General features: G+C 46.2%; 1 protein-coding gene across 1 annotated transcript; it reads right to left on the reverse strand.

Moving 5' to 3' along the window:
- Nucleotides 1–172: 172 nt before the first annotated feature.
- HDGFL3 (HDGF like 3) lies at nt 173–27,915 on the reverse strand. The gene is made up of 6 exons (XM_053912865.2): nt 27,311–27,915; nt 9,907–9,983; nt 8,366–8,504; nt 7,870–8,028; nt 4,464–4,610; nt 173–2,084 (listed from the first exon to the last, which is right to left on the reverse strand). The coding sequence occupies exons 1-6, from the start codon at nt 27,392–27,394 to the stop codon at nt 2,079–2,081; spliced, it is 612 nt and encodes a 203-aa protein (XP_053768840.1). The 5' UTR covers nt 27,395–27,915; the 3' UTR covers nt 173–2,078.

Here is a 27,915-nt window from a genome sequence, read left to right on the forward strand (position 1 = left end):
AAATTATTAGAGTATTTTAAAATGTTATTTGAAAAATATTTTCCCAAGGAAAGTATATTATTTACCACTGTTTTAAAAACTGCTTTTACTAAAACTTTTTGAGTTTAAATAGCTAAGGAGGGATCTATAACTTTATCTTTATCCTTAGTGGAATACTTGTTTTACTGGTGACTGGAGATATTTCTACTGTATTTCTGTGTATATTTTTAATAAAATTGTTTGTCTTTTTATGACAACAAATCTTATTAAATTTGAATTTTTTTTCAGAGAGTTTGGGCGTTTGTTTTGAAAGGCTATTGTTTTTATGTTCCAATTCCAAACACCACCTGCATTCTCCTCCTGTGTCAGCACTAAGAGGTCTTTTGAGAACTTAAATTTCACTAATTTTAAATTAAAATACTCAAAATTAAAAAAGACCTTTCAAGGATAAGAACTGGATTGTCATTCCTACTACCTTTTAATGCACTTTGCACATTTGGAATCGTGGGCGAATAGAGTGTAACACAGGGAAGTCAGTACATGCCAAGCGAGAGAAACCAAGGGCACAGCCGCCTCTGTGGTGCCCTGCAGGGGGCGGGGCCGCTGGCACGCAGGTGCCCTCCACTGTGTCCCTACTGCCGCCACTACCACCGTGCCATCCACCAGTTCTTAAAGGAAATGGGAAAAAAATGGGGTCCAGATCAACACACGGACAACATTGGTGTCTGAACTGAGGGTCCCGTGAGCCGGGAAATAGCTTAGCTATATGAGCAACCACAGGACTGCTCCGTCCCCTCCCCCAAGAGTTCACACAGCGACCCTGAGACCCAGAGTGTTTAAAAAGGAAAAGAAAACCCTCGCCTGCACTGGACTCTATTGTTAACTTGCTGTTAACAAATTTTGCTTTAATATATGAATTACAGTAATACCTCACATTACATATATGAAGCCAAATTACACTAACTTAGCTGTTTACAACCTCAAATCTTACTCCCAGTACACATTCCAATAAATTTATTCTGTAAAAACAATACATTTTTTTTGTTTTTGATTTTTTTTACAGTAAACTTTTCAACTACAAACCTCGAGTACGCGAAATATGTTCCAAGGACAAGCATAACAGGATTGAGGAAAAAACCCAAACTGACTAAATGTGTTCTCACAATATAAGCTGGCATAAAAATAAATAAAATTCTCTATTATCACAATAGCAACAATAATGTACACATAATAATGGTTTGTGGATGGATAGTAACTATTCTAATTCTAATTCCAAAAGAAAACAAGGCTGTTTGAAAAGTCTGTCTTTAAAAGCCGATGCTCGCTCTGGTTTCCCATAGGGCTGCTGCTGAACTCCAGCTTCAGAAGGTCCAGTACCCACCGTGAGTGATTTGCTCAAACTGTGTTGGCAGTGGGACTGAAAAAAGTGTTGCCTTTTGTTGGAGTGACACAAAAGGACTCACTGACTTCACGTAGAGAAACTGAGTGTGTGTGCAGAACAACATGAGCTCTGAGAAGTATAAGCTGTCAGCTGGCTATTTCTAATACGGAATAGGTATTTTACAGTATGATTAAACTTTACACATGGCCTCAAAAATGAAGAGCAATTTTAATTCCATCTTCAATATGCCAACATTATCTGTCTAGGAATCGGCTCCCGGATTCTGTCACAGAGAGGCAATATACACCATGTTCAGTGGTCACTTTTTTAAATGTAAATTTATATTTGTCTGCGTATTTGGTGCTGGCGGAGTAAAGGCAGGAGAATTAAGAACATAACTGCCTTGATAAAAGGATCCTAGACACTTTTAAGTTTGTGCAAAAATCTCGATAATCCTTAGTGGTTAAGGGCAACTTCATGCAACCAAATAACATGAAATTAAATCAACAACCTTAAAAAAGGCTAAAATGTCTTTTTTTTTTTTTTTTCCCTTTCTCTAAACACAGACAGAGAGGACTGTGAGTGATGTGCATACACACGGGGGTTCTGTCGGGGGTGACGAGGACCGTGTTGGTTCATATCAAATCCAAGAGTAGTAGACAAGCAAACGCACAACCTTTTTGCGGTTTCTCTCAATGTGCAGCACTCATTACGGTAGTTAGGTCTGTAAAAGAAGAAAGAAAACGGACCTTTAGGGGACTAGGACATTAAAGCCAAAGCTGTCCACACCGACAGTGTACGACTGGGCCTTCTGCGATTTTCACCTGCACAGCAGCATGGAGAACACTCAGCAAGGACAGCCTGAGGCTCCGCTTTGTACCTGCTGGTGCAAAAGGCCAAAGGAACTACTAGGGTGTCTTCAGTGTTCCATTAGAATAAAAGGAAAGAAAAGTAAAACCAATGAATGCGGTGGGCTGTCTGGCAGGGCACGGAGCTCGGGGTGCTGCTGGGACAGTGTCAGTGGAGAAACCCAGGTAATCCGTGCTTTTGAGGACTGTGGTGCCAGACAGAAAGGTAAGATGCTGAAAATTTAAAACACATTTGGAGTGGCCCTGGTCGGGCAACTCGGTTGGTCGGAGCATTTGTCCCCATACACCAAAAAGGTCGCAGGTTCGATCCCCAGTTGGGGCACAGGCTGGAGGCAACCAATCGATGTGTCTCTCTCACATCAATGTCTGTTTCTCTCTCAAATCACTAAAAGCATGTCCTTGGGTGAGGACTTTTTTAAAAAGCATATGAAATGTATGCAAATTATTCTGTGTAATATTTACAACTTAATTATTGTAACACATGGCTTATAGAAATACTAGAGTTGACAAAATCAAAATGGACTAAAAGAAAGGCAGGCTACCTTCCTTCAGGAATTTAGATGGCATCTGTGTGAAACAAAGATAAACTGTTTCCATTTCCTAAAAGAATGATATTTTGCTCCGGCTGGTGTGGCTCAATGGATTCAGTGCTGGCCTGTGAACCAAAGGGTTCCCGGTTCTATTCCCAGTCAGGGCACATGCCTGGGTTGCAGGCCAGGTGCCAAGTAGGGGGAACACCAGTACAACCACACATTGATGTTTCTCTCCCTCTTTTTCCCCTCTTCCCCTGTGCCTAAAAATAAATAAATAAATAAATAAAATCCTAAAAAATAAAAATAAAAATAAGAATGATGTTCCCACGTGGGTCCCACTTTAAACTGTGTCAGGCTACATTTCCTCACAGGGGTCCTATTTTTGTTTTCTTCACCACTGACCCAAATACATTACGGCGCCCAGCAACGCTGTCTTGGGACGAATGAAAAAGGGAACTCAGGCCCCGACTATTCCGACTATTCCTTCTCGGACAGCCTGCTCACTCTTTCTTTCACTGAGTAGATGGCTGCGCCCGTGAGCACTGAGCACGAGTGGTCCACCTGTGGGCGTGTTCTCGCCGCAGAGCAGCACCGGCACTGAACACCAGGGCCTCCACGGAGGAAAAGCTGCTCAACCCGCCATCCCCTCAAGTGGCAGAAGCACATTTCTCAGCCTCTGGTCCTACCAAACTCAGAAAATCAGTCTTAAAAAGAAACAAAAAAACCCCCACATTTAAAACCTGTGAACTTGCAAAATGCAGTACCTAGTGACCTCTAACTGTTAAATAAGAGCACTGGACAAAGGATGATACTCACAGACTCTGAAGGATTTTCCTCCCTTGTGAAGGAGGAAGATACCCTTTTAAACAATCAAAAACTGTTCATCAACCAAAGAAACTTCTTGAACAATGTGTTTTTATTAAAATGAATGCTACAGGCAGCAAATTCTATGTCCACACTAGTAGAAAATTCATAGTAACAATTTGATCCAAAAGATGATTTTTGAAACAGGTAGTCCCACAGCAGCCTCAGAAAATTATTACTGCCCCAAAGAATGTGAAGGTGGCACCAGGATGTGACCACAACTTCAAGGACATGCTTTTTTGTTGTTGTTTTGAGTTATTTGTGTCTTCCAAATATTTCATTATAAACATACTCATTTCATTATAAAATAATTTTAACTACATTTTTAATATCACTACCAATCTTCTCAGAAAAATCTTTTGGGAAGCTGTTGGTCATGGAGGATTTAAGTTTTTCAGAGTTCTAATTTTCACTTAAAAGCTAAAATTGTATCACTGGCAACAAATACTGCCACTTGCTTTCCTTGAAGTAATAGGCTCAGTTCATTTACCTAAAAATTTATTTATTTATTTATTTTTTTACAAGATTTTATTTTTTTTTAGAGAGAGGGGTAGGGAGGCAGAGAGACAGAGAGGGAGGGAAGGACAGAAACATTGATGCGTGAGAAACATCAATTGGTTGCCTCTCCCACACCCCCGACCGGGGACCTGGCCTACAACCCAGGAATGTGCCCTGGCTGGGAATTGAACTGGTGACCTTTCGTTCTGCTGGACAACGCCCAAGCCACCGTGCCACACCAGTCAGGGCTCATTGCATTTATTTCTGACAAAGTGCCACACAGGCTGACTAACCGTATTTTTTGTCATCCTTGTTTTCAAGTCAAAATGGTGCTCTTACCCCTTCGCTGGTTTTTTGCGAGTCTGAACTTGTGTTTCTGGTGTCATTGCCGGCATCCCCACCCTCCGAGCCACTTTTGTTTTCCTCTTCTTTGCAGTCCTTGTCATCTTCATCTCCTGGAGATTTCCGGGACTGTTTAGAGGATTTCTAAATGTTCAGACAAGTTAAAAACTATAGTCAATAGTGGAAACCCAAGTGCACGAGTGTAAGAAATGCAGTAGGAGTGACCTACACCCAGTCCTGCTGGCCTCGCTCAGGGTCTGAGGCCACCAGCTGCAGGGTTCCAGGCCCGGGCCAGCTGCCCTTGGACCAGTCATTTCACCCCACTGGGCCTCCCTCAGTTTAACCAGCTGGAAGCAAGAAGACGTGGACTAGATGACCTTTCCTTTTAGTTCCGTCCAGCAGTGAGATGTTAAAAGCAGGAACCAGAGACTCATGAGCCCAGAAAACTCAATGAACAAACAGAGCTGTATGGACACCTTAGGGAGGCTCCAGGGCTAGAAGGCACCATAAAGGTCATCCCGTCCTTCCCCATCTCTTCCCAGCAGACGCCAAGGTCCAGAGACACGAGACGAAACCACCTGAGACAACGGACAGATATCGGCATTGGGACGCCTGCTGGAGCTGTCTGGGTGGTGGCAGGTGTACACGGGATGATGTTGGCAAACCTTTTACAGCACCAGATGTAAAATAATCAATCTTTTAAATTACGGGTAGTTATTTAGAACCCAAGGCCATGCTGGTGAGCCAGCCCCTTCCCCCTACCATCATCCTGCACCTGAAATCAAGATGAACTCTAGGGGAAGAAGAAAGTACGGTTACAGTTTGCAGCCAGAATTACTCTGCAGAACAGCATTCATGTGACCAAAGGCTGGACACCTTTAAGAGAGTAAAATGTAGCGTTTGCCAGCACTTCCTCTTTGGTGAATTTTAGGAATCTTTGAAGCACTTGGTAAACAAGGGCTAAGGCACAAGTGATTTAATCATCTCACTTTGGTCTTCCAGAAACGAATTAGCCAATGGGAACTTCCTCGGACAATCAGAATTTTAAAATGCAACTTCCAGAGAGAAACATCTTCTGGCTGTGTGATGGATATACTGACTGCACTGCTTCTCCTTTCCGTAACTGCAACTACCAACCCAGCCCAAAATGTCAGCTTAAAATGAGGCCATTTTTACTTTTACACGAAGGGGCAGCGGGATTAACAATCCCACGGTGGAAGGTCCGGAGTGAAGGTTAAGATCGAGCACGACCACCCGAAAGTGCACACCTCCCGTCCCCGAGGAAACGGGGTGCGCCTGTTCAACTGCAGCGACCGCGTTCCCAGCAATTCTCCAGCAACAGCCCCTGGCCTGCAGTGCTTCCGGACGACAGCGCATGACTCTCTAGAACTTACAGCACTCGCAAAGCCTGCAAGCAGCCCTAGGAGTGGTTTATAGGTGTTACAATGGGGCTGGGCGTGCACAGACCCGAATCAGGGTGTCGCCAAAGTCTGCTGAAGAGTCAGCTGAGATTGTTCTAAGACATATGGCTGCCAAGCCGTATTTGGTGATCTTGCAGCGCTCTTCCTGGGCATGCTCTCTGCAGTCCCTGAACTGTGGGGAAGGACCCCTGTCTGTTTCATCGGCGTGGTCTTGAACTGGCTGTGTGTCTAGTTGTTGCCATCTTTTTTCCTTAACTAAACTACTAGTGGTTTGCAGGCAAGATAGTTTTGCCCTATAACTTCCCAGTGTCTCTTATGGCTCCAATGTGTATCGTCCACACGCTTGCTGCCAGAAGACACATTTATAACCTCCCTCAAACCTGTTTGGTGGCACAGCTTTTCATCCTGATTACTGACTGAGCTTTGTTTTTTCACAGAAAAAAATGGAATCAGGTAGAGGGTGTGCGGGATCTTTGCCCTCTAACTGAGATGCAGTCAAAAAGCCCGTGACTCACTGATTTTTAGTAGCAAAGGCACACCATTCCACTTTAAGACAAAGATGTAAACATACACGAGTCCTACTACTCCTGGTCTTCCCAACCAGGAAGGAACTAACGCTGTTTAAAAGCCACACGACCACACTGCTAAGTCCCTAGGCTGCCTCGGACGATGTAGGGACACACAACAAAGACGCAGAAGCTCTGCGGGTAATCATAAGTTAAATAAAATAAATTCAATTGCATATTTAAGTGAAGTCCAAAAAGCTGAAAGATATTCAGCTTAAAAAATCACTGCAATGGAAAATACAGTCTGATGGGGAAAATTCTAATTATTTTGTTAGTTATAAACTTTATCCCCATCCAAAGCAAATACCATGGTTTTCGTTAGGTGCACAGGAGGTAGTACGTATTTATACAATTGTACCCGTATGCAAGCTTGGGAGACTTTACTGACCATCAAATAAAGTGTTTGTCGTCTGATAAATTCTTGGCACTTGATTTGAAGGAGTTTCCTTATGTGTATCCAGCCACTAAACTTGGGAATCTAAATGGAAGTACTTTATTCACGTATTCAGGTGCGTGACAGACCAGTTGTGGTAAAACCTGGATCAACCTCTGGTCTTCAAAGGTCCGTTTATCTTGCTTTCAGTTTCCAAAAGGTGAATAGTTTTTACAATCTCATGGTTTTTCAATTATATTTCTGAATTGCTATATGAAAAACCTACATTTTCAATTTGTAAACGTACAGTCACATCACTCCTCTGTTAAAACCTTCAATAAACTACGGTTACATCTGGAATAAAATCCAAAGTTGTTAATGGGACATATAACTCTTTACGACTTAGCCTCTGCCTGCCTCTCTCCCTCCCTCAGAACGCCCCAGCCACAGCTGCCCGCCCCCCAGCCCACTCTGGGCTCCGGGCTCTCCTCTTGTCCGCCCCCATTCTCACCTTTTCACAAAGGCCTGGCTACTTCATCTAAAGTAGGTTCTCTGTCACTTCCTGCTCCCATTCCTTCCCTTCACGGTTTATATTTATTACTTGTGGTTTACCCCGTCCCCCCTTCAACCCACTGAACTCCAAGGCACACGAGGGCAGGGACGGACACCGGCTCTGTGACCAGGAAACGGGACAGCTCACTGAGATGGCCCTGCGTCGCACCGAGTCTCCCGTGTTCCTAACTCTTCAGCACACTCCTCGGGAGGTTACTGCAGGACGCACACCTGCCTCACACCCTCACTAAAGAGCCGCCCCCTCCTCGCTGACACGGCAGTATTGTGGGGGCCGAATCAGGCCCAGAGTCAGTAACCCTGACCCTCACCGGAAGTTACCTGTCTGATTCCCCCTGGCTACACTGTCTCCAAGGCAGAGGCTCCACAGAGCCAGTATACTTCTGTGTGCCCACGAATGAATTAAAAATAACTTAAAACTTTCAATGAACGTGCACACAGCATAATGAGAACAGGCACAGGGTCTCAGTAACCTTTGAAGTGTAGGACTTTTTCCTCTTCGAGCCAGCTTTTTCGTTCTTCCTTTTGCCTTTTCCATCCTCCTCCACTCTGTCACCCTCTTCCTCACTGCTCGCGTCTGCAGTGTTGCCGCCTTCTCCCTCCGTTTCTGAGGAGCTCTGTTGCTGAATTGCCTAAGAAAGAACATATCAGCTAATTACACTTCTGAAAAACAGCAAAGAACATAGACTGTGAAAAGAAGCTTTCTACTGTAATTTGAAAGGGTTCAGCTTACTCTGAAGATTTTCAAAATAAAGGGCCGTCACCTTCAATTTTCCCATGACCACTCCACTTCAACCCTCCTGGGTAACAGAATTATACTTCATCCAAAATGCTACCAAAGCCAAGGAGAATGCTGGCTTCAAACGAAGGGAGGGTAACTGCTGGTGCAAAGGAATCATCGGAAAGATCCAAAAAGGAGTTAAAAGCAAGAAACGAGCTACGGCAAGTGACGATGACGTAAACCCTCACCTGGTATCCAGTGAACTTTACTCCTGGGTTATTTTCTATTTCCCACAATCCTTCATTAAATCCTTTCCGTTTGTTGGACTTCCCAAACTTGTCTTTGTATTCCTTGTATGGGAAAAGGTCTTTGGGACCGAGAAATGCGCTGCAGAGATACATTAGAAACAGAATGGGTACTCTGACCTTCAAACATGAGGTATTTTTAATAGCAGTATCTTCTAAGGCGCCAGAGAGTGTTTTGGCACACAAATTGGAAACATAGAGAAACCCGGAGTTAGGCACGCATCGCAGGAGGTCTCACACACAGGCTTCCAGGCAGAATGCGTGGGGACCCGGGAACACGGGCAGCGACCCTGTGCTACTTTCCAGCAAATTCTCTAGGAAAGAAAACCCCAGCTGCACAGTCCCCAGTGTCTACTGGGAAAAGCAGAACAAAAGGAAAGAAAACCAACTTCCAGAAGGAAACACAGCTCTCTCCTGTGAAGATCAGAAAGACGTCCTCAGGGCCCTTTCTTGAAGAACTCCCCTTCCAGGTGAGAGCGGGGAAGACGCCGGGGCAGAGGCAGCCAGTGGAGACCCGGGAGTGCGCACCGGGCCCCACTGACACTCGAGGGCACACTGGGATGGCCCTGCATTTGGGGACACATAGGGGCTCCTGGTAGTTTTGCCTTTCCCTGACAACGTTTGCAATTCCTATTTTCCATTTGTGTGCTGGTACTTAACCAGACATTCTTAGTGTGTTCCCTGGTATCCATTCGCTGGCCAGGCCCAGCTTCCCCACAGCGGGGTGCAGCCCCTCGCCCAGGTCCCTGCCCTGTCACGTGCTTACAAGAAGTTATATGTCCTTCACCTCTTCTCTTTCCCCCTTCCCTCTCCCTGCAAAATGCAGAAGTGCTGCTTAGCCAATTTGGTTTTTTCTTTTAATGAAAACTTTTTTTTAAAGGAAATAAGCAGACAAGGGTAACACCCCAGAGAACAGCAGGGCAAATGACAGAGGAAGCTGGACCCCAGAACAAGCACTCTACACCTTGTTCTAGCTGCCCACCTCTGGGTTGTTTCAAAAGACAGAAATACCTGTCTTTTCAGATTCCTTTATTCAACACTTAGCCTGTACTAAACCAATACAATTAGAACACCTTAAAAAATTTGTGGTGTGTTTGCTTGTGGATACAACAAATTGGGAAAGCCTGAGAAGATAGGCACAATGTGCTCTGGGAAGTATGAACGGAAAAAACCTTTCCCGGAAGGGAAACGTGTGAGAGCCACAGAGGAAATCACCGGGAGCGGAGGGGGGGTTACCCTGGGACTTCAGTGGCCTACGGGGAACTCCGGGTGATGCCCCGCACTGAAGCAGAAACAAGGGTGGTGCGCAAAAGCTAAATAATGCGAAATCTTTCCCTTAAGATACACGATCAAGGGTGGTAGTTTTGTATTAGTTGCCTGCAGGGATTCTCACAACATAGGAAACGTTATAGAGCGTCTGCGGCAATGGAGTCTAGCGGAGTCCAATCAGAGCTTTTGAAAGTCAGGTGGTTTTGCTGACTTACGTTTCATGGGTGCCAAAAAAGAAGATAGGGTACTTGTTTGCAGGAGGCTTCACTGCTCCCTCGGGGAGTTCATCAATCTGTCAGAGACAAAGCTAAGTTAGTAAACATACAGTTAGATCGTGTAAAATGCCATAAATACAATGCAAACATTGCTTTGAGAATATACTGCTAATTTCAAAATAAAATTAATCAAAACCCCAACAGTTTTTCTTTTCTCGAACGTCAGAAAATGATTTGGAATGCCACGTGCGGCCCAAGGCATGGAGAGTAGCCATGCAAACTGCTGACAGCGCATCGGGGGCAGCCACAACCACGAATTTCCTTCCACTCCACAGAGCCAGCCACTCCTGGGAATCTCTCCTAGTGAAGTAACTAAAGCCACCACCACCCCCGAAATCCCCCAAACAGGAATTTTGGGGGGATAATAGCAAATTTACACACACCCCTAGAAATGTAAACGGCACAAGACAGAAGAATTATAGAAAATTAACTTGATGAAATATTACGCAGTCATTTCTTGCCTCTACAAGTCTCTCCCCCAGCACAGAATTTCACCTAGAATTACCTTTGAAAACGCACATTTGATTACATGCCACTTCCTTACTTCAAATCCTCTACAACTTCTCACTGAGGACAGCATTCCCATCTGGGCATTTAAAACCTGTGGAACTTTGAAAGACTAAAAATACTCCAGCCTTTCCCAAGACCTAGCAACTCTTACGTACAGCCGAGGCTGAGAACCTCGATGAGATTAAGTCCAAATTCCTTAGAGTGTTTCAAGAAATGGTCCTGGACTCCCAAACCTCCATCTGTGGCCCTCACCTTTCCTCTGGGTTCCAGGCACAAACTCAGAAATCTCTACAAACCACGCCCACCTGCACGCCCTACCAGCAGCTGGCACTGGAGGAGGTGCACATGCGCGGCGTGGACAGCAGGAGTCACCCCCTGAAGACCCCTGCTCACTCACACGCAGCACCGCCTGAGGTCTGCTCACCCTTCCAGTGCGTCTCTGAACCGCGGGGACCATGGGTCACAGAGCAGATGCCTGGCTGTACGGAGTGCACGTGGACTCCGAGTCCAGAAACTAGTAGTTACGTCCTGCTTCTGATCCGAATCCAGATGTCGAAGGTATCACTTAATCACTCAATCGCTCGGGCTCTTGACTTTTATATCAGTAAAACGAGCTAGCTACATGAGGCAACCTCTAGGTTTCCTTCACGTCCTGGAGTTAGTTCCATGGCTCGTCTAAAACTGAGCTAATTTCCTTTGATTCTTTTGTTTCCTATTTAATTATGGGGAAGATTTCACTGCTTTACTCAGATCTTTCAAGCTCTGCCTCCCACACCAAAAAAAAAAAATTAAAGAAAGATAATCACGTACAACTAAATTCAGACATTTGTGAAACCAATTAATTCATAAGACTGGTGCCAATTCAGGCATCTCTCTTAATTTTTAATGTCAACTTCATTGGGTTTTATGTTGGCAACAGACAATGATATGCAATAGCTGCTTTCCCCTTAAATGCTATTTTGTCTGATATAAATCATTGCCATCTCTCTGTTTGTTTTACTCAAGTGGGATAAAGTGGTATTTCCAACTCAGGAGTAATGTTTGCCTCTGCGTTCTGTCAGGTCGGTCTGTTATAAACAGTACACTGTTCGATCTTATCAGTCCACATGGAGATCATTGATGCTGGCAATGCCAGGCCTGGCTTTTTATGCCTGCTTTTTTCCTCTTCATGCTTACCTTTACTCTATGAATTATAACTCAAATACCTCATTTTTAGTTCTACAAGTACTTCAAATATTTCAAGAACACCACTCAAACAGTGTTTACATGGTAACACTGAGACCACATTTATCCATTCTAATCTGAAACAAAGGGTGTTCAGCGCTTCCCTGTCCTCTTTTCCCCATCCTCCCTCCTGCTGCTCACTGTCCGGTTCCACACGACCCAGGGCAGATGCCTTCAAAGGGGCAGGAAGAAGGCGAAAAACAGATGGACCAGGATGTCAGTGTGGAACTTCTCGCGTGTCGGTTCAGCTGAAGACCCACAGCTGGAGAAGAGGCAACATCCCAAAGGGAGGCAAGTGACCATCATGTCAGACTTGCCCAGAACGTGGTCGAAACCCCTGGAAAACGCTAGCTCTCCCACAGCGACAACAGCGGCGACGACAACAGAGGGGTGGAGAGCTTAAGATGTCTTCTAGCACTTGGGAGTCATGGAAGGCGAGTCTGACTCCAGCCTGAGAAGTCCCGGGAGAGGATGGGACTTTCTGCTTAGCTGCTCTGACGGCAGGGAAGGCGGGGGCTGCTGGCTCGCACTCCCAGAGCTTCTGTGCTAAAGATGCAAGCCTTCCATGAACCACAGCTAGAGGTAACAGGGGGCTGTCTTAAAACCTGTCAGAAGCCTGCCTGGAGGAAAGGGGACCACAGCAGAAAAGAGGGCGGAGATACACCCTGAGATGCTCAGGGAGTGTGGTGTTTTATGTGACTATTCGACAGAGGTTCACTGGCCTTGATCAAGACAAAGATGAGATCAACCCAGGAATGCTGGGGAGGGGCACCCAACGACCCCCAGTTCCTGGCTCCTGCCACCTTGTATGATCCCCTCTTCCTGACTGGGGGCAAACGGGAGGGGCGCCACACCCACCTTCTGGCTCTCACCATGCTGCCTGCCTGCCCTGGGGACGCCAACCGCCGCGTGTGAACTGCTCCATGGAGCAGACAGGGTGGCCAGGAGCCCAGGAGGGCTGTGACCAACAGCAGCTTGTGACCAAGTAAGGCCTTCGCACTAGTAGCCTGCCAGCAACAGCTGGAGTGGGCCTGGAAGCACATCTGCCCCCTTAAGATGATCTTGGGAGAGACAGAGGCAGAAGGTCCAGGTAAGCCATACCTGGGCTCCTAGCCCTCAGAAACCGTGAGATAACAAATGTGTGACGCGAACACCCCAGATTTAGCTTTTTATTTTTAAAAACAAATTACACACACATTTTCCATACATTGGATAAGTCACAGACACTGTTTTATCACGGAGACCATTCTTCTTTTGGGGGATGGTATGTGTTCATCGAGGGAGTGGGTGAGCGGAGACTTACCTCCGCAACCTCCCTCGGAGTTCCCTTCCTCCGGGCCATCACTACCATAACAAAGTGCGCGTTCCTCCAGGTTCAAGTACATAGTCCCACAGATGCAAATGTTCCGTATGCAGGCAGAAGTGCTTTGGGGAGGGCTACAATGTTTTATATACACACACAAAATAAATCATGTTTTATCAAATTCTCTGCACTATGAAGAATCCTTAAAGTCCAATGGCATAGATCTAACTCATTTATTTGTAATGGATGCAAATAATCCAGTGATTGGATAACCTATACTTTATTTCCCCGAGGGATGGATATTTACCTTACTTTCAGTGTTTTTGCCCTTTAGAAAGGCTATAGTAAAGTTATTTATTTTTTATATATTGGAGCTTCTATTTCCACAAGATAGATTTCCAGGAGTGAGATTGTTGGATCACAGATTAAAAGTGTTTTTCATTTTAATAGGTATTGCCAGACTGCTTTCAAAAAGGCTGTGATAATTTACATTTCTACCACGGTATGAAAATGACCTCCGTTCCGATATTTGACATCATTCAGTGATATTGCTCTTTCAGATTTGCATCTCCCTGATTAATGATGAGACTAAACATCTTTTCATAGGTTTATTGGCCATTAGGATTTGCCCTTTAGGGAACTGCCTATTCATGTCATCTTTACATTTCTCTACAGGGTTCTCTGTTTTTACTATTCATTTGTAATACATCAAGCGGGTGCCTGTGATTTCCATTGCACTCTCTCCATTACACGGTATGTCCACCAAAACATTCTCCTCTGGAGTCCCAGGACGCGGCACTTCCCTGACACTTTTTACCTTCCTTGCCGTCCACTTCTTCTCAGGCTCCTCTCAGAGCTGCTCTTCCTCCTCTTCCTCCGCGCCCTCCACGCCCTCCCTCGGAGATCATCCAGTTCCAAGGCTCTGAATGCCGCCTGTGTGTCTTGTACTTCTATCCCCAGACTCCAGAGCTGCTCTTCTGAGCCTCGGTCTGGCGTATGTGGGGCCCAAAGACACTTCACATTTAAGGGGTCTGCAAACAGGCTCTCAGTCTCATGGCCTGACCGCTCCATTACTTTATACTCCTGGTGGGAGTAGACGGCATGAGTCCAAGCAGATGCTCCTACGAGAAATCTGGATGTTTGTGCGGATTTCTCTCCATAAAGACGTATCCATCACTAAGTCTTTTCAACTACACCCCCAAATACCAGCTAACCAGTTCTTTCTACACCCTCTGCCTCCTCCTCTGGTCTGCTCTACCATCATCTCATGCGTCAACTTCTACAAAAGCCTCCTAACTGGCATCCACCTCCCTCCCTCCCACCCCCCAAGACCGGTTCTGCAGGCCCTGAACACAACAGATCAGGTCATGCCTTCCCCATCAAAACGCCCCAATGACTGTCCATAGCTTTAAAAATCTTGACCTCATATTAATGTAAGACCCTGAATGATAAGAACTTCATCTCCCTTCTTGAACTCATCACCTGCCTGTTCCCACAGTCCTAGCTCGTTCTGGATTAGCCTGTGGGAGCAGAGAAACAGCAGGAAGGCAGGAGGGAGCAAATACTCTGTTCGTTCAAACCGAGGACAGCAGCGCTGACCCAGAAGGCCTCTGATGGGGGGGACTCAGGCCCAGACCCCTGCGAACAACACAGGCAAAAATCACCGAGTTCAAGGGCAAGCGTGCCAGTGTGTCAGATGCACTGTCGAAATTTTCCTCGCAGCAGAACCAGTAACCATGTGCTAACCACTTCCTATTGTATTCATCTCTTTTTAAGGACAAAGATGTGATGATAGCTTTGTCTTTCTGCCAAAAGCAACAATTTGAAAATAAAAAAGAAAAGCAAAGAACAAAACCAAAAAAGTTGTGTTCCTGACAGGATGGCTAAACAAACATTTAAAAATAGAAAGTAGACAGTGGAAGAAAACACCAGTGTGTGCCACAGTTAAGAGAGCAGACAATGGCGATTATTCTGATTAGGGAACCAATGTTAACTCTCACTGTTTCAATGTCATTGTCAATGAAATGAGAAACAAACCACAATGAGCTAGTTGCAACAGTCCCACGAATAGAGCACAAGACTTGGGTTCTGGCATAAGGAATAGCACGTGGAAAACACAGCACTGTCTGGGTAATTTTCTCAGGGATCGCTTTCTTCAGTTTATGTCTCAAGGTTGAAATACATCACATGAACATTTGAATAATTCCAGGCATAAAACAAAATTAAACCATATTTAGTCTTCAACTATGCCTGTTTTTGACAAATAAAGCCGGCAGCTTAGCCAAACCACACTGGCTGCCTGGTCCCTGCGGCACTCTCTGAGCACCGCCCTGCTGCTGCCCCGGGGAAGGCCCGGCCCGCTCACTAGGCCTATCCTCAGTCTCGCCTTTTCGTCGTTCAGCAACTTCTGGAGCTATTGCAGGGATCTGATAACAAGGCAAAGACCCCTGGGACCCCTTCTTCACCCACGTGTGCTGCGTATCAGCAGGGTGAAGAGGCCCCCCGACAGGAGGAAGTATTGGCAGATCGTGTGTCTGATAGTGAGTTAATATCCAGAATGTGTCAAGAAGTCTTACAACTCAGTAACAAAACACCAGCAATCCAATTTGAAAATGGACAAAGACCTTGAACAGACATTTCTCCAAAGAAGATATACAAATGGCCAATAAGCACAGAAAAGATGCTCAATCATTAGGGAAATGCAGATCAAAACCACTAGATATCACCTCACACCCATTAGGATATATATATATATACACACACATATGTATATATATGTGTGCGTAAATATATATGTATGTATATATATATCTCTCTCCCAGAAAATCATAACTACTGACAACGATGCAGAGAAACTGGAACTCCTGTGCACAGCGGGTGGGCATGTAAAACAGTGCAGTCCCTATTAAAAACAGTATGGCATTTCTGCAGAAAATCAGAAGCAGAATTGCGTGGTCCAGCAGTTCCACTTCAGGGCACGTACCTAGTCCCTCCCCACCCACGGACTCCTGATCTGCAGGGAACCTCAGCCCACACAGTCAGTGTGAGATCGCAGAGCAGGCGGCTCAGAACTTCGCACCACGAGCCATCCTAAGCAGCGCACCACCGTTTCTTCCCTCCCTGCAGACAGCTGTGACGTCTTCGGTGAGAAGTTAAATGAGTGCCTCCTGAGACATGAGATTTAAGATAAAGTCCAGTGCCAACATTGCTTTGGGCGTTCGGAGGAGAAAACTAAAATGCATCGATTCTTTGACCACGTGACCTGCTCCGCGTTGGACAGCAAGTCAGAAAGAGCTGCACTGAAGTCCCTGCCCTGCTCGCTCGCCCCCACGGGACGAGGGGGACGGGAGAGGAGACAGAGAACCCCCACCAACCACTCTGACAGGCGGGCAGGCATCCTGCTTTAGCTTAGAGGATGTGAAGCTCAGGTAAGGAGTTTTATAATAATAAACCCCGCTCAGGATGAGCTATTCACGTGCTCGTTGTAATTCCTGTCCCTTTTTACTTGCAGGAAAACACACACGACGAAACACTGCCTGTCCTAACCCTGTCGAAGGGCCCAGGTCAGGAGGATCAAGAACATTCCCGTCCTCGTGCGGCCATCGTGTCCCCCCTGGGCTGGTCACTGCAGTTACTTCTGGTTCAGCCATCGAGCTGCCCGGCTGACAGGACAATCCCGGCGTTACGTGCCACACATACCTCACTCTTCCCCCGTTTCCTCTGGGCCGTGCTGCCACCCCTCAGCGTGGCGCCCGGCCTGTGCAGGCGAGGCCATTGTGTGCCTGTGCTGGCGAAGGAGCAGGCTCTAGGTAGACGCGGCCTGCTCTGCCCACAAAGCTCTTGCTCTTCCACTGCATCGTCAAACTGAATAAATGAAATGTGAAGGCAAAATACTTTGCTTAGAATGACGGAAAAGAAGGTGAGCAGGAAGGGAGTCATGAAAGTATCTGTTAATGCCAGAGGAGGACAGACAAGGGCTGACCCCGGGAGGAGAAGGCCCAGGAGCGGCGTGAGGACCTGCGTGCAGTCAGCCCCGCGGCTCTGTGATTCTGTCCAGCGGGTCTCAGCAGGCCAGTTGCTGGGGCAGAGAAGACAGATTATAAGGATGACCCAGGCAGAGGTTAGTGGGATGGATGTATCAAAAAGAAAAGGAGACTAGGGGGAGAGCATTTCGAGCGAGCACATGGGTCTAATGGGATCGGGAGGGAGTTGACCAAGCAGGGGCCGGTGTGCCAAGGGAAACTCGGGGGCCACGGGCTTGCCCAGGGTCTGCCACGGCTGCGAAGGAGAAGCAGTCTCATCTCCACCTCACTTCAACAAACTTCGCCGACAGTCTGCTCTGGTGGAACCGCTCCATTTCTGTAATTTGCTTTTACAGCAATACATAAACAAGGGACACGTTCGGTCTTGCTTTGCCCCAAACAAGGAGCTTATTAAAAATGAGCAATGGAGAGCATTGCGTTTCATAACCCTACCAAACGCCTTGTCCTGCCTCCGCCCCCTGCAAACACAGGCCAGGGCTGGTGAGCCGAAGCCCAGGCTGCACGCCGGCTGGAGGACTCGAACACCTGCACTGCAGTGCAGTCAGTCTAACATTATCCCCTTGTCCCCAGAGAGTTCAGGTCAGGACAGTGGGGCCATCTTCTCACAGAAGTGTTCTTACTCTGTGAGTCAGCCAGCCAGATGTGTGATACAAAACTGTGCTTACTCTAACTTTTTAGAAACATATCTTTTCAGAAACTGAAGAATCCCTTGCTATCATCAGTATTAGGTTCTCTCTACTGAGATCGCTATGTCTAATAATGGCAAGGAAATCTCTTTAAAATTTTTTCCCCCTTTTCTTTTGGATTTAATCTTTATTGTACTTTTTCCTGGAAATTTCTTCTTGTTTGGACAAAAAGTGATTTAAAAGGAAATGCACAACCACTAGAAATATGTTAGCCCCATGACCTGACATCCCCCTCTCGGGGCACCACCAACCTGCCCCACCAGGAAGTCCTCCGGTTTAGAAGCCCCTCGTCCTCCCGTCACAGAGCCTGCCGCCTCCGCAGCCCAGTCTCACACACCTGCGCAAACCCCAGAGCCTCGGCAGCACCCGCCAGGGAACGCTGGGTAGTTACCGAACGCATGGAGCTCACCACCCTTCAAAAGGCATACACATGAAACTGCAATTTCAACCAAGCTGGAGACGCATCTGCAGTTCAAAGAAGAAAAGGAAGACGAGAGTGCGAAGACTTGCTCTGTACACTGAGCCTGTTGAGATCTAGAAAAATTCCGGCCTGGGTGGTTAAATGATCTAACGTAATACAAGTTTCATTTTTTCAAGGTCACAGGATCTTGTGTAAGATTGTGACGACAGCGGATTAAGCGCAGGACTGTCAATTCATTCCCCAGACCCAACTCCTGTTCTGTGTTAACAGACAGAACTCACTCATACATCACTCCCCTTTGGCCTAACAGACCAGCCAGTGCTTTTCAACCTCAGGTAGTCAAACTAACGCAACAGGTTGAAACCTGATTTTATGCAAAATGCAATATAAACATATAAGAAGGAATCATGTATGATTTGTTGAAAAGACTTTTCTGGTGTGTGTATATGACATTAATATTTATTTCCTACTGTGGATTTAAGTCAAAAAAAAAAAAAAAAAAAAGCCCGAAAGCCACTAACCCAGACTGTATTGGAACCCATCAGCAATGACGACTCATTTCCAAGGGGTAACAACGGGAAGCCCCCACAACTCCCAGAGTCCAAAGCCAACTCATCACCATAAAGCCACAAGGAAGCAGCTGAAAGGCACACCAGCCAAACCACAAATGCATTTACTGGGACTTTACATGCTTCTTAGCATTTTATAATGAGGAGTCTGGTGTTCCTGGGAGGTGATTATTGGTACTCAATTAGCAAACACTTCTTTTCATGTACTTCTTAGGAAAAAAGAAAAAATAAGAATGATCATCCTCCGTATTTTACGGAGGCTGTAACAGAGACAGAAGCTTCGCTAACAAGCCAAGGCAGCAGCGGAATGAGATGTCGGTCTTCAGCTCCTGGTCCAGCCAGCTGCCTTTCCCTGTGGCGCAGGACACCTCGGCAGAAACCTGGACAATGTCTCTCTAAAGGCTTGGGCTCCTGGTCATCAGGTCACTTCATTCTCCTGACCTCACTGTGGCTCTGGGATCACAGGATGGTCACCCACCTGACTAACAGCAGCAAATCGTTATCTAGGTAAGAGTAAGACAGAGCAAAAATTCAGTCACCTCTTCTACCTATTTCACTCGGCTAGGAGATTATGTACATGAACAGCAGTGAAATAACACAGGGAAATGCCGTTCCAGGAGCTGGGAATGCAGTGCACTGGCGAACAGCTAAACTTCTACGCTGTGCTGGACTAGCACACCTCACCCCTGCCTGACCACCATTCGGTTTGCGCGCTCTCCCACCTTGACGGCGCGCCGTTCACTCAGACTGACCGCTGCTCTTGCAGCACGCGTCACTTGTTTTTAAACTGCCTCGGTGAAAGAGCTTTCAAAGAGATAGAGACTAGAGAAATAAAATTAATGTCGCAATTAAGATGGCTGGATTCACAGCAACTTGTAAAACAAGTGTATGCATATGTGGAGGAAGATATTACTCGCGCACCACCGCCAACGCTTTTTCAGCCCTTTCACTTAACCCAATACCACGTTTCCTGTGTCCCCATGGCTCTCTTAATAGTCAGGGATTAGGACACTGATTAAGCATGACCTTAGCTGAATTTCTTAAACTACATCTTGGTTTTCTTATGGGGGCATACCTACATATATTCAAGTCTGTAATCAAGACATATAGTAATTTGATTCAATATATACCCTACATGATATATATTCAGCCTAACTTGTAAATAAAACGTTTAGTCAAAAAAAATTTGTTTATTAAAATGACAAAGATTTTTAAAAATTTGGATCACCTACTTTTAGTAAATATGTAAGAAAACAGACATTTTCTCATTCTGCTAGAGGGTAAAGCTACTCAGAATTTTCCTTGGCCAGGTAGCTCAGGTGATTCGAGCGCTGTCCTGATGTGCCAAGGTTGCGGGTTCGATCTCTGGTCAGGGCACGTACAGGAAGCAACCACTGAATGCACAAGTTAGTAGAACAACAAAATCAATGTTTCTTTCTATAAAAAAAAATCAATCAATAATTTTTTTTTTAAAGTCAAAACTTTTCTGGAGGACTTTGGTAACAACATAAACCCAAAGCCTCAAAATGCACGCACACCTCCTGACTCAAACATTAATTTCCAGAGATTTGTGCTAAGGAAATAATGGATTAATGATCTGGCCCAGCACTTCTCACCCTTGTGCATCCCACGGCACATAAACTAGTAACTGCAATTCTGCAGCACACCGAAAAATATGCATTTTTACGGACCTGACAAAAAAAATAGGTGTAATTTTGATTCATTCACACTGGACAGCTATTGCTGTGTTGGTTGTTGTTGGGTTTTTTTGACACTCTGAGGGAAAGCAGGTCAGTGCCCCTGACTAAACAGGCACGTATTACATGTCTTAACCATTCTTGTAGCACGACAGTTGAAAATCACTGATTTAGCTAAAAGAATCCTTTTTCAGAGTACTACTTTATAGTAAAAAAAAAAAGGAAATAACCTAAATGTCCTATAACAGGAAGTGGTTACTATTTGCAATAGGTCCATATCATAAATTACCAGGAGGCTATTACAAATACTGTCATAGAAATACATTCATTGGCAGTGAATCACATCTAAGATACAGTGTTTAACTGGGGGGAAATGATGCAAAATTGTATATAGTGCAAAAGTCACGCACCTACACATACAGGTGCACACCCATGATGCTAAGAACAAGGGTTAGGGGTACTGATCTTTCAACAAAGAACATCATTATCTGTGTAATAAATTTTTTAACACAGGCGAAACTTAGTATTTACAACATGAAGGTCATTCCTTTCTCTCTTCAATAAGACAGTTTCAGTGCGTCACAGCACGAGCAAATTATTTTAGGTGCAAGGACCACTACTGACCTTTAAGGGTCCTTTATAGTCAGCACTTCTCTGTGGCAAAGGACTGGTTTTTATTTATAAATTTCTAATTTGTCCTAGACTGCCATTTTTATAGAATATATTAAAGATGAGTTATTAGAAAACTAAAATTAAAAGACACAAAATGCAAGCCTCATTTTTTAAAATTATTAGACTCACAAAGGTAATCTACCAAATCCCTAAACAAAGTCTCATCTCTTCTTCTCAACTTCTGCGCCTCCCCCGGCACTGCAGGCGACAGCCGCCCACACACCTGGCTGGGAAAGGCTTAAAGAGCCTTTCTGCCTCCAACTAGTCCCGCTGCACCAAGTGGGCCACATTCTGACCTAACATCTGGAGACTCTTCCACAACAGAAGACGTCCTTCTCCAACAAACAGTAGTATTTGGGTTCTTCCCTTACTAAACTTACTACTTTATGATGGTTTTCTAGTGCTTGTAAGACATTTTCAATAAACTCATATATAATTTTAAACCAGCAGTCATTTTTTTCAAAAGAATCAAACACAATCTCCGATGGTGGAAAGGTGACTTCAGAGAACTAACATTTTCCAAAGCACAGGGAAACAGCAGCCATTAGCGCCTTCCCAAAGGGAGATGCCAGGAACGCAGATTCGTCCGGTGGACGTGGGAGCAATGCAGGAAGTACATATTGGCACGAACAGTCCGTGTTGCCTGTGTGCTCCCAGGATTAAGCAGAAGAAAATGAGACACACTGCCAGTTCCTTGGCAATGTGAATGAACGAACGCGCAGCCCCTGGGGCAAAGGCTGAGTGCGCCTGTCACTCTGCCTGAGGAGCGAGCCACTGATGGACTTCTCTGGACTCAGGCCACAGTGGTGAAGATGATCAACATCTTACTTTATGTTAAGACGATAAAGAACGTAAGTGCCGAGCGGTTTCCTGAGAATATGTAGCCTGATCCCCAGGAATACAGTCTCACAGTCTAGTAGTTTATTATCAAAGGCAAATAAATAAATAAATAAATAAATAATAAAATCAAAGTGCTATGGATCATAAATTGAGGATTCCCAACTAGTATTTATATTAATAAAGGAAATGAAAATACTTTACATCATGCTATTTAAAATCGCTGCAATTTAATGTTGGTAGAAAATGAAAAAACCATCCCTAGCACAGTGCCTAACACACAGTAGGTGCTCAATAAAAGTTCAGTAAGAGTTCAGCCCTTCAAGTTCTTATCACAGAATGGTAAGTTTAATGCTTTCTTCTTGTATCCAGTGAGAGGTTGAGCTGGACTGAAAACGTCAGGAGCCCTGGCCGGGTGGCTAGGTCGAGCATCACCTAGCACACCGCAAGGCTGAAGGTTCGATTTCCGGTCAGGGCACAAAACCCAGGTTGTAGGTTCGATCCCCAGTTGCAGCGCCTATGGGAGGCCACCTACTGATGTTTCTCTCTCATCCCCCACCCTCATTCTCTCTATAAAATAAACATATTAAAAAATATATGATGAGCAGCAACCTGGCAGGACTAAGGCCTTAAAAAAAAAATTCTCATCCAAAGCTAAGAATGGTGAAAGTCAATACACGAAGAAGCTTGGAGTATTAGATTCTCCTTTCCCCCACCTCACACAGAGTGTGTGTTTTGTAAACTGAGGCACAAAGTTACATACAGTACAGCACATAAGTCTTCAATGTGCAGCTTGATAAACGTTCACATACTCACACACCCGAGTAATCACCACCCAGAGCAAGGCACAGACACTTCCAGTGCCCCTCCCAGGCGGTGCGCTTTCCCCGCCTGCCACACCCTCATCACCGCTGAGCTGCCTCGCCCATCTGTGACTGTCAGGGAATCATACCCTACTGTTTTGTGTCTGGCTTTTTTCACTCCACCCGGCATTGTTGATCCTCACTGGTACTGAGTCAGAGCCCACCCCATGAATGGACTGCAGATGTGCGCATCCGCTCTCCTGTTGACAGACCTCTGGGCCACTCTGGGACGTCTGTGATCGTGATGCTGCTCTGCAGAAGCATTCTTGTACACTCCTGCCTTCGCGTGGAGAGCAACACTCACTTCCCGGGGTACAGGCCTCCGACAGCCTTCTGAGCCACAAGGTAGCCCTGGGTTTAACTACAGTAGATCCGGCCAGGTTTCTGAAGTGACGGTATCGTCTGAGAGTTTTCATACACAGTTTTACATTTAAAAAAGCTCTTCAGTAGAAGCACAAGAGTTCTGGAACTTTTGGTTTTTCCACCTTTTAAAGCAGGGGAAATACAAGCAGAATGCTCCCACCTCAGGGATACACAAGCCAGTGTGGGGGTTGAGAGAAAAAAATAGTACAGCTTCTATTTCAGTTTCTTATTCTTTTACCTAAACAGTAAAACTTAGTGATATTTACTACATAAAGTGACACTCGTCTCCTTATTCAGATGGTTGTATTCACTCACTTTGGGAGTACTGGTGATTCACTGCCATCCTGCGTGTGGCTGTGGAGCGGAATTAGGGAATCTTGCTTCTACTGAACTCTGACCAGGTAAACACATGGCTAAAAGGAGTCCTACAAATATAATTCTCACAATGCCTGTACCAGCAAACAACAGCCACGCTGACAGCCCTACAGCAGAAAATCCCTTTGGAAAAGGAAAACTGGGACCGTGTAGCCAGATCTCACAAGAAGCAGGCAAAAAATATTCCAAAAATTAACACTTCAAGAAATATGGACTTCATCTATTATATTAACGATATTCTGCCAATAAGAATTTTAAAACAAAATAAATAAAACAAATAAAAACAAATAAAATATTATTTGTATCATGTTTTCCTTCCAGTGTTTTATAGTGTACATAATAGTACCAAATACAACTATGTGTAATTGTAAAGGAAATTCACACCTACTTGGGATGCATGCTCAGATTTTTTTTTTTTTTTTTTTTTTTTTTACTAACAGGATCTACAATTAAGAGGGTTCGGACTCTCATTTTAGCATAAGTATTTCGCCAGGCAACCCTTATGCATAAGTGAACTTCTAATTCTTGAAGTCATCTACAATCAATTATACTCTGTTCAGAATAGCCAGCTGCTACTTCATGTTAGAATAAGGACTCGTGGACAGAGAAGGGCACAAGGACCCACTGGGAAGAGGCATGGGGCGTTTCCAGGGGCACTGGTGCTGTTCTGTACTTTGCCAGGGGTTTGTCACACCAGCCTACACATTTGTCAAGCTCAGTGAATGCCACATTTCAGGTGTGTTTCAGTCTAGGTAAATCTTACCTCAAAAGGAAAAAAAAAGGATCTACAAAAAATATTGACCACTAACTAATGATATGCATTCTGAAGCGTCTAGGAGGAAATTACAGTGATGTCTGCAACTTACTCTGAAATACATTAAAATAAGATGAACTGCTACATGCACAGAGGGACGAAGGTGACAGCAAGCATAACACAGCGTTAATTACAGAATCCAGGTGGTAGATACATGGGTGTTCACTATACAGGTAACTTTTTCTATATATTTGAGATTTTTTCGTGATAAAATGTTAGAAAAAAATAAACCCACTCAAGAGTTGAAAACTGTATGAGTGGAGGTGGTAGAGGGTATAAGAGGGGTAAATGGTAATGAGAAACAAATACAATAAAAGATAAGCTATTAAAAAAAGAGTTGACAATTAAAAAAAGTGTGGTGATACTTGGAGAAAAGTTAGAAACTCAAAAGGAAAGAAGGTAGGAGCATTCAGGTACCACTGCTTGCTGTGTTTGAGAGTGAACTGAAACTGGACAGGATTGCAGACCATGCCTGAGGTCACAGAGCCTGAAGTCCAGCTGAGAGCTGAATCCAAGCAAAGTTTAGCACACACATTGCTCCCCAGGGGCTGTCCAGGAGCAAATGTTTTCCCGACAGCAGGGAAGTCACCTCTCCATTCCGGCTCTGTTAGAAAGCTGCAATGTCTGGCCCTGGCTAGTGTGGCTCAGTGGACTGAGCACTGGCCTAAGAACCAAAGGGCTGCTGGTTCGATTCCCAGTCAGGGCACATGCCTGGGTTGGGGGCCAGGTCCCCAGGGGAGGATGCATGAGAGATAACAACACACTGATGTTTTTCTCTTTTCCTTCCCCTCTCTAAAAAATGAATAAATAAAATCTTTAAAAAAAATTAAAGAAAAGAAAGCTGCAATGTCTGGCCTTCCTAACCAGTGACAGCATTTGAAATTTGAATGAACAGGATCTTCCCCCCACTAATTAGTATTTTATAACATCATCTACAAAGCTATAGCCAGGTGTGAAATAGGGAAATAACTCATAGGGTTGGGATGAAAAGAAACTGAGAGCATGTATAAAAAGCACATGGCACTGGAGCTACCCAAGAGTTGGGACCACTCCAGCGTCATTTTCTCTTTCCAACCTTGACCTTTCCTTGGAGATTGCAACATGACACTCACTATAAAATAACACACTTAAGGCAAACCTACGTCTTTTCCTTGAGGGCCTCTTGTTAGATGTGAACAGATATGGATTTTTTTCTTTCCTGTATTTATTGTATCTTATCTAACAACCTAGTTGATGTCACTTCCTCATCTTCTGTTCCAGTTTGTCTCGGTTCGGAATGATAACTTCTGGCAACTTCATGTTCAATTAGCTCTACAACGAGGACCACTTCTGTAGTACTTTTTTTGTTTCACGATTACTACAGGTGGTCAAGCTATGCAAGCAGCCCTAATGAAATTTTTAAGACTATTTTATTTTTTGACTCTTGGGAATATTCCTCTAAGATTAAAGAAAAGACATCGTGTTACAAGGAAATGACTGACTACTAATAACCTTTACTGCAGTTTTGACTATTTATGAATACAGGCACCCTATCAGCTCTTTATTTCTTACTTGACAAAAATATTCGGGGATTCCCTAGAAGACTCCTAAAGTCACACATCTTGCCCTTCAAGCAGTATGGCTATACAGCATGAACATAATGAGTTATTCCACCCTAAAAAGTGTGCCTTCTTTAAGGACAACCTACAGTTCAGATGTGGAGAAAAGTTACTGGCACAGCCTAATGGAAGGTGGAAAAGACTCTTCTGCACTTGGCATCTGAGGCTGTCAGGAGATGCAGGGAATCCTAGAGGTGAGCATTTCTACGTGCAGGAAAGGGACATTCAGACAGCTCAGATGATGAGCCCAGATCAGATGCCAGGCCTCCCAATCCCTGCCCCAGGGTCCTTTCCATTTCACAACCACACCAAACTAAGTACCAAAAAAAAAAAAAAAAAGAAAAGAAAAGAAAGAAAGAAAGAAAAAAGAAAGACCAACCAACCAAACAAAACACAAACACACCCCCACACACAAATGTAATTACGTTCATCCATTACTTCAACTTCACTAAACTGCAGTTTGGTCACCCATGATGTCACTTCCTTTTTTGAATGGGTGTATTTTGGGGTTTTTTTTTGTTGTTGTTTTGCTCTCATCGTTTGACTACCAGACAACGTTTTACGGCTCACCCTCACATGCATACCAATATTCCCCATGCCCAGTTCGGTTCCTCAAGGGCACCGACAGAGCCTCCAAGATGCCTGGACCCTGCTTTCCACGCTGTGTCTTATTTCAAGCAACGAACTGCCAACTATTACAAAATTAAAAGGGATGTAGTTTAAAACACAAAGCACACACGGTAGTGTTGCGGCTCCTCCTCACTCAAAGGGCCTCCCAAAAAGATGTCAATGCCGTGTCTGTGTGACAGGCAGATGTTCCCAAGGACGGGAGAGCCCGTGCGGGCTGGAGCGGAGACCAAGGATCAGGTAGGTCTGGGATCGACCTAAAACAAACATGGAGGTGAAGAGGCGCGAGGGGCGTCCCGGGGCCACCAGCCCGCTCTCCCGGGCGTCGGTTCACGGGAACGAGGCGAACCGGGAGGCACGTACCCGGGACAAGGAGAGGCTGGCGGGGGCCCCGGAATCGCGCTCGGGGAAGACTCAACAAGTCTGGATGGCGGAGGATGCTCCGCTCGATGGATGAACGGGTGCCAGCGGGCTCCCGCTGGCCTCTCAGTGACACCGCCCGGCCTCGCCAGGATGCGCCGCCGCCGCCGCCCGCCCGCGGACGGCCATTTGCAGCGCGCGCCCCGACGACCCTACCGGGCCGCCGCTGCCGCCCCAGGCCGCGGGTTCCACCCGCGCCAGGCTCCCGGGGCGGCGGCGGCGGCGGCCTGCAGGGCCGGGGAGGCAAGGGGAAGGGGGCGGGCGCGCCATCATGGAGGGAAAATGGTGGGCGGGCGGGCCCGCGCGCGGCCGCCGTACTCACCCGGGCCGGCCAGTGCGGGTAGCCCTTCATCTTGGCGAACACCAGGTCGCCCGCCTTGTACTCGCGGGGCCGCGGGCGCGCCATCCCGGCCGCTCCCCTTCCCGGTCGTCCTCGGTCGCCGCGAAGACGCCGGCAGGCCGCCCCCCCCCCGCGGCCTCGGACGGGCGGACGGGCGGCCGCTCCGACGAGGGGAAGCGGCGAACGGCGGCGGAGGCGCGGGCTGGGCTGGGGGCGCAGCGGGCCTGCAAATCACGGCCCGGCGTTGGGGAGGGGCGCCCGGCCTCGGCTCGGCCCGCCGCGCGCTCACGGACGCCGCGCAGCCTGTCGCATGCCGCCGCCGGCCTCTCTCCCGGCTCCGGGCGCGGCGGGCCGGGCCTCGCGCCGCCTCCGGACCCCTCCTCGGGCAGCAGCCGCGGCCGCGATCCGATTATTGTTCTCGCGCGCGCAGCCCCCGCCCCCTTCCCGCGCCGGCCGCTCGATTCCGAGGGACTCGGCCGGCTTCCGCCCAGAAACGGAGCGCGCCGGCCGCTGCGCGGAGAACGGGCGGGCGGTGGGCGCGTCCTCCCCAGCACCGAGCCCGCGCCGGGCGGGCGGGAGCGCCGACT

Source organism: Desmodus rotundus, chromosome 10 (genome assembly GCF_022682495.2).
Source record: "Desmodus rotundus isolate HL8 chromosome 10, HLdesRot8A.1, whole genome shotgun sequence".
Classification (NCBI taxonomy): Eukaryota; Metazoa; Chordata; class Mammalia; order Chiroptera; family Phyllostomidae; genus Desmodus; species Desmodus rotundus.